The 14,672-nt window shown below is 32.4% G+C and overlaps 1 protein-coding gene across 2 annotated transcripts in view; it reads left to right on the top strand.

The window, feature by feature from the left end:
- LOC114335670 (uridine-cytidine kinase-like 1) overlaps nucleotides 1-14,672 on the top strand; it is a 65,748-nt gene that overhangs the window by 22,315 nt on the left and 28,761 nt on the right. Inside the window, exons 1-2 of one of the 2 annotated variants that reach the window (XM_050643281.1) lie at nucleotides 1,018-1,173; nucleotides 3,107-3,271. In XM_050643281.1, coding sequence (XP_050499238.1) covers nucleotides 1,101-1,173; nucleotides 3,107-3,271 — 238 coding nt within the window. In that variant the 5' untranslated portion in view covers nucleotides 1,018-1,100. Of the gene's footprint in view, nucleotides 1-1,017; nucleotides 1,174-3,106; nucleotides 3,272-14,672 lie in introns of those variants that run through there. The other variant, XM_050643280.1, reaches the window with a different exon arrangement.

The raw sequence follows: 14,672 nt of genomic DNA, 5'->3' as shown, positions 1-14,672 counted from the left end.
CGGTACTACATTGATACAAACGGATTACTCAAATTTGTAAATAACACTTGTACATGGATAATCGCTAAAAGTTTTTTACGCTAGCATAAACGGTTCAGATAATATAAAAAAGGTTTTTTAAAATTTAACACCCTGTAATTAAAAATGGGCAATTGCCCTTAAATGAAACCCATACCAAAAAATCAGCCACTCGTTTGTGATTAATTGCCGCAGGGTTTCTTCTTGACTCCCATTACAGTTAGGACAAAATAATTTATTTTAAAAACATCTTTTTTAAAAACTTGTCAACTTTGGGGCGCCACCCCCGCTAAACTGTGGGTGATAGACATATGCTGTCGGGGAATAAATTGTAATATAATCCTTTTCATATTTCTATTAAGGAAATTTTTTCACAAATTACCCCCTTTAAAGGGATGAAAATGGGGGTTCCTGAGCGAAATTATTTAAGAAAAAGTTAGTCTTATAATAAACACCCCTTGATACCAGAAAAAAAATAAAACCGGACTTCTGTCCAGTTTGCGAGGTTGAACCTCTGTTTCCTACATTATATTGTAAAATATAGTATTGTTACTAATTACATATTGTAAAATAATAAAATAAAATATTTTTTCTACAACCGTGTTAAAAATGCAATTTTTAGCACTTCATACGAGCGTTAAAAATGCTACTTTAAGGCACTAGTGCTTTAAAAATTTTAAGGTACTTCAGTTCGTATTGACCGTATAGACAATTTTGAAGTAATGTCAAAAAAATATAAAAATGGAATGTCAGTCAAGTTCAAGTAAAAGTTTTTGTAGATATTGTCCTGTAATTACGTTTGTAGAAAAAATATTGTATGATATGCGTGTTAAAAAGTACATTTTTGTACTCATGCGTGCCTTAAACGTGTACTTTTAACACTTATATCAAAATAAACTATTACCTTCAAATTTTTCATAATTGCATCAAAGAAACTCAATCAAGCTCACTTTGTTCAATATCTATAAAAATCGAAGTTTTTCTGATTTATTTTAAATGTCACTGCCACATAAGATTCGTTAAATTAAATAATTTTGACTGAACACCAAAATCCCGAATTGAAAGTTGTATTTGGTGACATTATGAATGATTTTGGTAACAAATTAAATACTTATAATTATGGATTTGGACTATGTTCATGTGTAAAAACTGTAGGTAAGTAAAAAAGTTTCTATAGACCCTAATTAATTATGAAGGATAAAATCAAAGGAAAAAGGAGTCTTGGTAGACGGCAAATATCCTGGCTGAAAACCATTCGTGACTGCAGTGGTTATAGCCAACCTTTATCAGTGGAGTCGGCTCTAGAAGCCAGCCACATTGTTTGATTTGCTTGTCTAGATAATTGCTAAGAAGAAATGCGTTCAATGTGCGTCCCCGTTTAGGATTTTGTCCTCTTCAGGGTTTGTCGTGAATGTATTGTGTGGCAGTAAAAGCAAACAGTCCGAAAAACACACTGGGGCAAGTGTCGTATCCTGGTGTTTTTCCTTGGTTATGCCGGACGGTGGTGTCCAGAAGGCTAAAAGTCAACAGAGAAGAAAGTTTTGATGGATTGTTGTTGGTTCCATAGACATTTACGTATACTGTCCGTGCTTTGCTCTCGACCAGTCTCCCTAGAAACCATTGTACAACGACAGGCGAACCTGCGTCCCTCGTGGGCGGTCAGGAGGTGGCTTTTGAGCGTAGCGTGGACAGTGAGCGTTCGAGTGGAGAAAATAGTTGCGGCTATTTTCTTGGGACGAACAGGTATAATTGTGCAATGAAGTTGGAAAACCGCAAAAAACCAACTTCTCCCTGTTCGGGGTAGGGAAGAGGATATGTTATAGGTGGGTACGGAAGGCTAACGGAGTAGCGTCAAGGATGTTTTCGTACTCTGCCGGGAGTTCGTCAATGCATGTTTGCATTAGAGCAGACGGTAAATGAATCTTTTTGTGTTTGGGCGTTCGGCAGAGTACGTGGCCGGAAGATGAACAGGAACATTTGAGAGATTCTTGTGTGTCGGAGGGGGGGCCGTTGATTACTTTGATTGTGAAGTTCCTGTTCAGAGAGTTTATTCTCTCGGTGATTTTGGGGATGTTTGAGATGTTATGGATTTCGTTTGAGGGGTATCGCCAGTGCTCATAGTTGCATCTACGCAAGATTCTACGTTCTGCCCTCAACAACCTCTCTTGTTTTGATCTAGCACAAAGAGAGTAGATGCATGATTTGTACAATAAGTGGCCGATATTTAGAAACATATACCGCTAAACTTTGTGCCACTAGCACGATCAGGAAATACAAAATTTTACCAAAACCTCAAAAAAAAAAGAAATGAAGGATGAAAATTTGGAAATAGGTAGTTGAAATTGTCTATTATTATATAAGAAAAATTTTACAATTCTACATCCCCTCCATTTTACAAAAATTGTGAAATACGGGGTGAAAAATATTTTCTCGGGGGTGAAAAAATATACGTTTAAAGTAAGTCCGAAATTGTATAAAATGACTAATTTTAAGTAACTTTTCTTCTATAGAGTTTTTTCACTAGGTTAGTACTTTTCGAGTTACATATTTGCGAGTGAATATGTTCACTTTTAAACAAAAAAAAACATGCTTTTGGACGGTTTTTCGCAGATAATTCAAAAAGTAAGTATTTTAAGGAAAAAAATATTCTTAGCAAAAATATAGCTTATAAAAAACTGAAAAAAATGGTGTATGCATGAGGTCTGTAGACCCAGTAGAAGCAAAGTTGTAGCTAATGAAAAATAGGTTCTTCTTCGTCAAATTCCTAATCGAATATTTCAATTTGAAAAAATCGGAGATCTTTTCGGGGAAAATTTATTACCACTTTTTAAAAGTGTTTAAAAAAGGTTTATTTTTGTTTAAAAAAAAACTTATGACATTAAAAGTAAGTGAGTTACGCTCAAAATATTGCTATTTTTTGCTAAAAAAATCACAAAAATCACCCCCTAAGTAGCTTTCCAAATAAAATTAATCGTTACCGCTTCACAAGTTACTTTACTTATGTATTGTTTATATTATCTATTAAGTTTCATTGGTTCAAAGTGATTATAGATATATTAATAGGTACATATATTTAATTTTTTCGTAGGTTCCCAAAAATCACCAAGATCAAGAAGACAAAGAACAACGTCTCTAAATCAGTCGAAGAAACCGACAGAATCTATAATAAGGACTCAACATCGCACAATATATACAGCTGGCAGACCACCTTGGTACAACAGCGTTGGACAAAAAGTTGAACCTTTTGTTATCGGTAAGACTAACAGTTGATTTTTATCGTGAAAGCTGCAGATAATCAGTGTGTTTTTACTGGTTCGGTTTATGATATAATAAAGGATTTGGATTACTTCCATATGTTTATTTTTAATTAACAGTACAACTTACATCTTATACTGACTGACCTGAAGTTGCCTTCGTCTGTCAACCCATAGGACATGCCAGGCGTACATGGAACACAGAACTATCACTAGTTACCCTGACATCCCCTTTCCTTAATAAAGCTAAAACAGAATTTACAATTACAGATCCAACCTCTGAGGACATTTAATTTTCCTTCCATAGGAACTAACCAAATGACTTGTATCAGTTTCATAAACTAAACTGTTATCTTCAGAGCTTGTATCGGTTTCATGATTTATATTATGATCTATTTCAATTGCTACATTGTTACTGTTTTCGCCGAAATCTAAATTTATAATTTTACCGTCACGTAAATTACTACTCTTATCTTTTTCAGAAATGACACTATCACTTCGCGTTTCTTCATCACTTTCCTCCACTTTTTCACTATTTATATTTTCAAGTTCTCACCTACTTCTTCACTTATATTCTCTAAACTTATATATACTTTCTTATGACTACTTTCTCCTTCCTCTTTTAAATTTCTTAAATCTTTGTATGGTGATGATGGAAGATGGGTTTCTCTTTTATCAAATGGTTTAATAAATTTCCTGTTACGATAGAGTAATGAACCATTTTCCATTCTCACCTTATAGGTTCTATCCCTAACTCTTTCTATTATTTTAGCGGGTAACCAATTGCCTTTTGGCTTTAACTGTACAAAAGCATTTTGACCTATGTTTAATGGTTTTAAACTTTTTACCCCTTTTTTCTCATTATAGTATTTTTTATATGAATTTTGTCTATCCTTAATGAATTTATTATACTTAAAATTATTAACAGTTTTAGATTTTAATTGTTTGTCTGTACATGGCAAAGTTGACCTAAGTCTTCTAGACATTAGAAGTTCTGCTGGAGAATACATTCCACCAACTGGCATGTTTCTGTACAAGAGCAATGCCAAATATATGTCTTTTTGATCTTCAGTGACTTTTTTAAAAATGTTTTTAGCAGTTTGAACATTTTTCTCCGCCATACCATTGGACTGTGCATTAGTTGGTGAAGTTATAATGTGATTAAATTCCCATTTGATTGCAAAGTTTCTAAACTCGTCTGAATTAAATTGTGGACCCCCATCAGAGAAAACTGTTAAAGGGATTCCATGACGTGAAAATATTGACTTTAGTATTTCAATAATACGAGAACTTGTTGTATTATTTCCAAGTTTCTCAATTTCAATATACTTTGAAAAATAATCTACAATTAAAAAATATTTTTGCCCGTTGAGTTCAAAAAGATCACATCCAACTTTGTTCCACGGTATTTCTGGGATTGAATGTGTCTCTAGAGGTTCTAAGCACTGCGACCTTGAGTATTTATAACAAATTTGACGCTCTAGTATAAATTGTTTTATATCATTTGACATCATTGGCCAAAATAATGTATCCTGAGCTAACTTAATACACTTACTAAAACTCATATGATTATAGTGAATTCTATCTAACATTTCTCTGCGTAGTGCTTTAGGCACTACTATGGCATTTCCTTTAAAAATAAGATCCTCTACTACTGTCAACTCATTTCTGTATTTATAATAAATTTGAACTTTTTCCTCTACTCTATTATTATTTTTAGGCCACCCCTCTATGATATATTTTTTTAAAGCTTGTAATTCTGAATCATTTTTAGTTTTATCTTTAAACTCTTGCAATTTGCTTTCTGTTACATTGATTTCTGACATTATTAAACATACTTGTGCATTTATCTCACTGTCAAAATTATCTATTACTTTTTCTTCACTACAATATGCTCTAGACAAAGCATCTGCTAGCAAAAGATCCTTACCTGGTTTATATCTCACTAAAATATCATACTTTTGGATTTGTAAAAGCATTCTTTGTAACCTAGCTGGATATTTGTATAATGGTTTTTTGAATATTGATATCAATGGTAAATGATCTGTTTCTACTGTGACTTTTTTTCCAAAGACAAATTCATGAAATCTTTCTAACCCAAACTGTATAGCAAGTAATTCTTTTTCAATTTGAGCATACCTCGTTTGAGCATCTGACATTGCTCTCGATGCATATGCACAAGGAAGATTATTTTGTAGAAGCACAGCACCTAACCCGTTTTGCGATGCGTCTACTGAAACTACTGTCTCTAATTCAATATCATAAAATTGTAATACAGGTTTATTAATTAGAACTTGTCTTAGCTTTTCAAAAGAAATTTCATGTTCATTTTCCCAAATGAATTCATTATTTTTTTTAAGTAATTGACGTAGTGGATATGTTATGTCTGAGAAATTACCAATAAATTTACTTACATAAGTCAGCATACCTAACAGTCTCTGAACATCTTTTTTATTTTCTGGTCTACGAAGTTGAGTAATTGCTTGTATTTTGGATTTATCTGGACTTATACCTTTGCCTGAAATTATATGACCCAAATAACAAATTTGAGTTTTACCTAACTTACATTTTGACAAATTAAATTTAACATTGTTTCTCTTAGCAATTTTGAAAACTTCTTTGAGCCTGGCATCATGCTCTTCTTTGTCTTTTCCCCAAACAATTATATCATCAATGTATGTGTCGGCACCATCCATTTTGAAAATTTCCTTGAATTTACTATGAAACACTTCTGGAGCCGATACTAAGCCATAGGGCATTCTAAGAAATTTATATCTCCCGAACGGAGTACCAAGTGTGCAAAGATTACTACTTTCTGCTGTTAATGGAATTTGATAAAACCCTTGTGTTGCGTCTAATGTACTGAACACAGTTGCATTTCGTAATTTACTCGTTATTTGATCTAAAGTTGGAATTTGACAGTGTTCTCTTTTCACAACCTTATTGAGTTCAAAAGGATCTAAACAAATTCTCAATTTATTATCTGGCTTTCTTACAAGTACCAAAGGATTCACCCATTCTGAAGGACCTACCACTTTTTCAATAATTTTTTGCTTTTCAAGATTGTTTAGACTTTCTTCTAAATTTTTAAGTAAAGGTAAAGCTACTTTTCTTGTTGGGTGTATAACTGGTTTTGCATTATTATCAATTTTTATATCATAACTTTTATTAATGCATCCTATGCCTGAAAAAATATCTTTAAATTGTTCAATTAGAATATTATATTCTTCAAAATCAGTACCTACACTATTTATTTTAGATATTAAGTTTAATTGAATACTAGAACTTAAGCCTAAAATTGCTTCAGTTTTAGAATTTACAATATAAAAGTCTAAATCATGTTCAACTTTATTTCTTTCACAGTGTAATGTGCATTTACCTACCACATTAAGATTATTTCCAGTGTAAGATTGTAGTTTTGTATTTGTTTTCATGATTACCCTGTTAGAAAATCCTAAAGTTTCAAAAATACTCATTGGTAATACATTTGCCATTGCACCTGAATCTATTTTGAAAGTAATTTTATGTTTATTTATATTTAAATCTGCAAACCATGCTGTATTTGTGAAATTATTTTCCCCTGCATTAACTTCTAGTACTTTGTCTACGAACAAATCATTAGAACTACTTGTTACATTTGGACTTTTAGTTACAGTATTTATTTCATTAACCTCTCTGTTTTGAAATTTTTTCTTTCTACATACTGTTGCAAAATGATTTGGTAATTTACAAAAATTACATACCTTACCAAAGGCTGGACAATTATTTATCCGATGCAACCTTTGGCCACATTTATTACAATTTTGTATATTCTGACTCACCTCCTGATGCTTCAACTTCTCACCACCTTGGTAACGATTACCTGATTTGTTGACTGCTTCCACTTCTATTACATTACTCGAGGCTCCTACTCTCATCATTTCACTTCTGGCTCTGGATGACTCTATTACCTGGCAAAGTTCGATTGCTTTCTCCAATGTAAGACCATCTTCTTGTAATAGTCTTTCTCGTATTTCATTGTTCTTAATGCCACATATAATCATTGTTACAATAAGACTATCTTGAAGCTTCTCCAATTGACATCTACCTGCCCTTTTCTTCAACTCGGTTATGAAATTACTGGTTGGTTGTCCTGGGTCTTGTTTGTAAGTAAAGAATTCATACCTTTCATATGCAATATTTTCTTTTCCTTGGAAGTGTACTTCAAACTTTTCCAATAAACATTTTAACTTATTTTTTTCGTCCTCTGCAAACGCAAATGTAGTGTATATTTTAAAGCCTTCCTCACCTATATAATGAAGCAGCTGGGCACACTGTGTCTCTTCGCTTTTCTTATTTATTTCCGAAGCAATTAAGTAATTTTCAAATCTCGCTCTCCACGTTTTCCAGTTTTCTGCTAAATTTCCGGTAGTACACAACTGTGTAATGCCTCTATTATCACCCATTTTCTTCTGTAATTTGTAAATTATTATACAACCTTTTGTTTCTACCGACGTGTCTTGGAATTTTTTAGGTTATCCACGATGCCTCTTTGAAATTTTTTAATTGTATTTATAACTCATCCATATCTTTCAGTATAAGAATTTAATTGTACCAACTACTGAATGCGCCATGTGTTTTTACTGGTTCGGTTTATGATATAATAAAGGATTTGGATTACTTCCATATGTTTATTTTTAATTAACAGTACAACTTACATCTTATACTGACTGACCTGAAGTTGCCTTCGTCTGTCAACCCATAGGACATGCCAGGCGTACATGGAACACAGAACTATCACTAGTTACCCTGACAATCAGTACTTCACATTGCGCTTATATCTTTGTTTCTTGTTTGTCCTATCTGTACAAGAGAGGCATGTATGCTTCTTTTCATGAGCATTTTTCAGTGCGTTACAAATGATAGAAAAAAGGTAAGTCCGTGATAATACACATTTATGACATTTATTCTAACATGACATTTTAGTTAAATCTGACAGTTGTCACATTTTATTTGCAATTTGGCATAAAAACAAATCAATTGTGTTTATTGCATTTATAAAATGGTATTTTCTTTGATTTGTATAGTCTTATAAATTGTACAGATTATATTCGTAGATATATTATATAATTAGTAAATAATTTTTTTCGATTATAGCGCTATCTATTGACAACTAGAATAAATGTTATAAATGTCACCGACGAAATGTAATCACCGACGTGCGTTTTTTCTGTCACATACAATTTAATGTGTTAAAAAGAAATCGAAAAACTGTGACGCACTGAAAGATCCTCATGAGAAAAAGCATACATATGTGAAATTAATTAATTTCAGAGTTATGTGGACTGTATTAGGTTTTATTTCAAGGGAGATTATGATACAGACAATATCTAATTAAGTGTATAAAAAATCTTACTTAAATCATTGTTCACTCGCGTATTTATCAACGTAAAAGTTATTATCAGGATCTATCAACAGGAGGAGTAAGATCAAGTAAGATTCATACCCAATAATGTCACCAAAAAAATCATCTTCTTTTTGGTTGATCATCCTATCACCTTCGACGATAATCCGTAAATATTATATTATACTAACACGTCACTAAAGAGTTCTAAAAACAACTGTTTTTTATATAAATGCAGACTAAAAATCTAAAAATTAAATTGCAAGGAATAATGCAAAAAACACAAAAAATCGCAGATATAACTTAATTAACCTATCAATTTTAAATGTCGTAGTGTCAAAATTTGATTGATGTCAATAGTGTCAAATTTTCGCAAGTTAGTGGAGTAAACTTGCCTGCAGTTAGATTAATTACAAACAAGCATTCATCATCATGAACAGCTCCATCCATCGTCGGATATAAGCCTCCCTTAGGTGTGTCCATTCATATCTGTTTGCTGTTTTTTGCATCCATTCGTAGCCAGCCATTTGTCATCAGTCCATCTTGTTTAAGGTCTGCCTCTACTTCTTTTGCTTGCCCTTGGTCGCCACTCGAAAATTCGCTTTGTCCAACGGTTGTCTCATTCTTCCTATGTGTCCTGTCCAGTTCCATTTTAACATGGCAATCTTCTGGATCACATCTGATGCACATCTGTTACTTTTGATCGTCTTCTTCTTCTTCTTTGGATGCCGTCTTCTTAGTGAAGGTTAGCGATGACTTCTGCAAAGTCTTCTCTATTTTGGGCTTGTCTTATTAGACTTTGAAAATCTAATCCTGTCCATTCTTTAATGTGGCGCAGCCAAGTCATTTGTCGTCTACCCGGTCCGCGTCTTCCTGCTATTTTCCCTTCCATAATAATTTGAAGGAAGTTATACCTGTCGTGTCTAAATATGTGTCCAAGATTAGATGTTTTGCGTTTCTTGACAATTTCTGTGAGTTCACGTTCTCTACTCATACGCCTTAAAACTTCTTCATTTCTAACGCGGTCGGTCCATGGAATTTTCAGCATACGACGAAATACCCACATCTCAAAGCTCTCTAAACGTCGTAATGAGCTGACTGTTAACGTACAAGCTTCCACGCCGTGCAACAGTACACTATATACATAACACTTTATCATGCGGTATCGTAGGGACAAATCAAGATTGCGGGCAGTGAGTAACTGTCGCATCTTTAAGGTGTTTTTTGTCTATTCTATTCTACATTTAATCTCTTGTTCTTGGTCTAAGGTTTGATGTATCCAACATCCTAGGTACTTAAACTTTTTCACTTGTTCAACGAGATTGTTGTTGACTAGGATGTTTATAATTCTGCCGCGCTTACGATAAACGCATTAACTAAGGTTTTTGGAGATATTGAGTTATATATATATATATATATATATATATATCTGAAATCAGACAAACGAGATCTACAACTTTTATTAAGGTGACATTTTATTATTCCTACAGGAACCTGTTTTTTTGGTAAACATAAATGCATTAACTAAGATTCGGTTGCAGATTTGCTTATCAAGAAGGCATTACTCGTAGTTATTACAAACTCTTTTTTATTCATAAATGTTTTGCCAGTCATATGTGCATTATCTTTTAGTTGATGCAGTTATGGTAAGTAGGGCTTTGTTCCAAAATCTCATTTACTAGTCATGAATGAATCAATTTGAGTTAGTGCATTTATCACTAGTAATTTGTATGATTATTGATGACAGCATTATACAAATTTGTAGCATCAAACAGAGATATTGTACTTATTAATTGGGAAATCCATATATGTATTGTTGTCATACAAGTTATATCGCATTAAATGCACATTTTGTTCTAAGTTGATTCACTTAGTAGCCAATTTTCTTGATGCTCGTTTTAAAGAAGAATAATTATTGAATGAAGATCAACTACTAATAAACAGTACTGAACGCAAATCATCGCGGTAAGGTGAGTGTGAGTGTGGATTACGTTCTGGGGGGAGTCCACATGAAAATGCAGTGTTTTGTTTCGCCAGTCGCAGCGTTTCCATCAAGTTGGAAGTACTTACGTTAAGGTTTACCGTTGAATTTATCACTCGACGAGTTTGTTTACACAGTAAGTTTTTTGTTTTATTTTATGAAATCATATTTGTTAAAATCTTATGGTAAAAAATAGTTGAGCAGTTAACTTCTCATTGTTGGAATGTAAATGTGTCTTATTTTTTTTATTGAACTGTTTAAGGGTTTTGGTTAGAATTCCTGTAAAGGCAAAATGTTATATTTGAATTAAATTTTGGTTACGCAGTTTTCTTTAGTTTAAATATTTACTCATTTTGTTTTAATTAAATGTGTATTTTTAGAAGTGACCTTTTAAACAGATCATATTTATTATTGCTGATTAATAGTAGTTAGCGCAAGTACTTACCAGATCGTTTTTAACCGCTTTTATTTAGTTCAATAGTTTGCGTCAAATCTTTAGACGTTAATTTGACTACCTTTTCTTCAATTCAAATGAATGAAAATTTGCAGACATATGCATTCGCGGGAACAATACACGAATAGTCAATAAAAAATTTTTTTCATGTTTATTAATTGTTTAAATAAAATAAAAACGATTTTAATGGAAAACGCTTAAATTCACTTGTTTTTTACAATGTAAAAACTTGAAACTTTTACGGATTGTATAGCTAATGATATGAACAATACATAATTTCACTTCTTACGTTAATTGTTTACGTTGTGCTTCATTAATAAACAATAAAGTTTCAAATTTTTTGCCGATTCCGACTACTTTTCATGTTAGTACATCATATGTTTTATACATATTTTAATAAACATGACCGTATATTTTAATGTTTGAGAAGTGTAAGACTAACAAGTATAAAATAGAAAAATATGAAAAATTTTTTTTTAAGAAACGCTTTTCTTTAGTTACGAGTGACTAAAATTAAAAATATAAAAAAATCAACTAAAAAGCAAAAAATAAAAAAAAAATTGAAAAAATCTGACACATTCGTTAAAGAAAAGCGTGGGGCGAAAACCGTTTATTCGATGAACACGCGCCACGCTTTTCTTTGACGGATGTGTCAGATTTTTTCAATGTTTTTTTATTTTTTGCTTTTTAGTTGATTTTTTTATATTTTTAATTTTAGTCACTCGTAAATAAAGAAAAGCGTTTCTTAAAAAAAAAATTTTTCATATTTTTTTATTTTATTTACATTTGTTTTGGTTTCAGGTAAGAATGAACAGAAGAGATGAAATTCTAGCTTTGGCTCTTTCAGGGAGCACAATGAATTCTTCCTGGCCAACTACAAGAAACTTAATAATTTCAAAACCTTCAAGCAACGATACTAACATCACACGAAGGGAACCAATCGTGACGGATATAAATAAAATATGGTCCCGTCCACTGGATTTTAATGAATTTCCGGAAATTTTTGATTTCAAAAATGAATATAGTAACTCCCTTCCATTTGTGCATGAAATCGACATTACACTATTTTTTGATACAACGGAGCAGATATTATTATCATCACCGTGTCCTTCTTTAACATGCTACGAAAAAATTATATCCTCGATTTTATCTGAAGATGAAGAAATGAGTAATAACTATGATATTTGTGAAGACTCCGATGACAGCGTCAAGGACAAAGATTATGAACCTGAAACAACGGTAAAAAGGAGAAACAATGCATTTAAGATCTTCGATATTAAAGATTCATCAAGTAGTAGCAGACAAATTATAAAGCCAGCCTACATTCACAATGCTCCAAGTACATCATCACAAATTTACCATCAAACAACGAGTGCAAATAGACCTATTTCAAGACTCGAAAATGAACAAGAACATACCGATGACATGCTTGTAGTTACCTCAGAGATGATAACAGATGTTGAGAATAAATCAATGTCTCCTATCATAAATGATAAAAGTGTTACAAAATCAGGTTTACCCAGGAAAAGACGCAAGTTTGATCTCCCACTATTGGAACGTGCAAAGCAGAAAAAAATAACGGATGACGAAAAATTGTCACTCAAACCGCCATGTGATGACAAGTGTCGTCAAAAGTGTACATCAAAGATAACCAACGAAGAACGAAAAATTATACACGACCGTTACATAAATTTAAATTGGGAATCCAGAGGAGTGTATATAAAAAGTACCATTGAGTCAAATAAGGTAAAAACTAGGACAGTTTTATGTGATAATGAAAATGTTAAAAGAAATCTTTCTCATAGATATTTTTTTAACGTTAATGATGAAAAAGTTTATGTATGTAAAACATATTTTTTGACAACACTTGGTTAAACCGCAAAGAATAATAGACGCATTTATAATGCACTTCACAAGGAAATTGATGAACAGAAAGACAAACGAGGAAGTTATGAACGCAAAAATGTTATAGATAAAAATTCCGTCAAGGCTCATATTCAAAGCTATAACCCTATGATTTCACATTATCGTCGTGAGCATGCTCCAAATAAATTTTACCTACCCAGTGATATAAATATAACAATGATGCATCAAAACTTTGTCACTAAATTTCCAAATGTTACAGTATCATTTGAAATATACCGCAAGACATTAAGAGAGATGAACATTTCCTTTGCTCAGCTTGGAAATGAAGAATGTGAGCAATGCGCTTTATTCCAATCACATAAGAAAAGCAACGAATGCAATCAAGAAGCGTCATGCGAAAAGTGCATTCTGTATAATAAGCATAATTTTCGTTACAAAACATCTAGAGAAGAGTATCAAAAAGATGTAAAATTAGCTTTGACTGAAGAAGATTGTATTTATTTTTCTGTGGACTTACAAAAGGTAATAATGCTACCTCGAATGGATCAATACAAAATTGCGATCTTTTGCCCTAGGATTATCGCCTTTAATGAAAGTTTCGTTCCCCTTGGAAAGGCCAGAGGCAATAATATACCATACGCAGTGTTGTGGAATGAAACTATTTCTGGTCGACAGCAAGAAGACATTATATCCGCATTCAGAGATTTTTTGATGAGCAAGCGAGATGTAAAACAAATATGTTTGTGGGCTGATAACTGCGCAGCCCAGAACAAAAACTGGGCTTTTATGTGTTTTCTTGTAAACATGGTAAACAGTGGACTCACATCCACCGAATCAATTACAGTCAAATACTTCGAGCCAGGGCATACTTTCATGTCGGCAGATCACTTCCACCATCAGGTTGAAATGTCACTGAAAAAGAAGAATAAGGTTTACGATTACGATGACTTCGTAGACGCCGTGAAAAATTCTAATGCAAAAAAAACACTGTTAAAACTATGTCGATTTCCAGTTTTTTCAATTATCAAGATTTTTCGTCTCGACATAATCTTAAAAACACAGAACCAAGAGTGTATTTAAAGGATGTGATGTCGGTCAAAGCTGAAAATGGTAAATTTACCATAAAGTTTAGAGAAAGTCATGTTGCAGATTGGATAGAAGGTGATTTCTTGCAAGCAAAAATAATAAAAAATAAATATTTTCCGGATGTTACCACTAAAACATTACCAAGAGGAATTACAAGTGAGCGAAAAGTGGAAATACTGGCCAAATTGGTACCGTTGATGCCCGAAAATAGAAGACATTTTTGGAAAGATTTGCCTGAATCAAACAGTGCTTCCAATTTAACCACGGATGATTGATTTTGTTGGATTGTTTTTTTAACGTTTAATAGTTTTAGAATTGGTAGTAGTAAGTACCTATCATATGCTTAAAAAGTTTAAATTTGATTTTTATTTTTGTTAGTAAAAATAACTTAAATCACATTCATGTAAGTGACTCTTTGAAAGTATCTCATACAATGTGAAAGCGTGCCTTATATTTGAAGTTGTCATATTTACACTAATAGGTACAACTAGGTAAATTGTTTAAATGTGTCTTATAGTTTTCAGAAGTAATATGTTTGTTTTTGATTTTTTTTTTGGTTTTTATCGTAGTGTGGAGTCTCGAAAATTCCAGAATTTTTGGTTTAATTTTTTATGTATAGTTAGTTCTCTA

This window comes from Diabrotica virgifera, chromosome 2 (assembly GCF_917563875.1).
Source record: "Diabrotica virgifera virgifera chromosome 2, PGI_DIABVI_V3a".
Classification (NCBI taxonomy): Eukaryota; Metazoa; Arthropoda; class Insecta; order Coleoptera; family Chrysomelidae; genus Diabrotica; species Diabrotica virgifera.
Note: the sequence above shows the minus strand (reverse complement) of the source record. Positions and strands in the feature narration are given on the sequence as shown.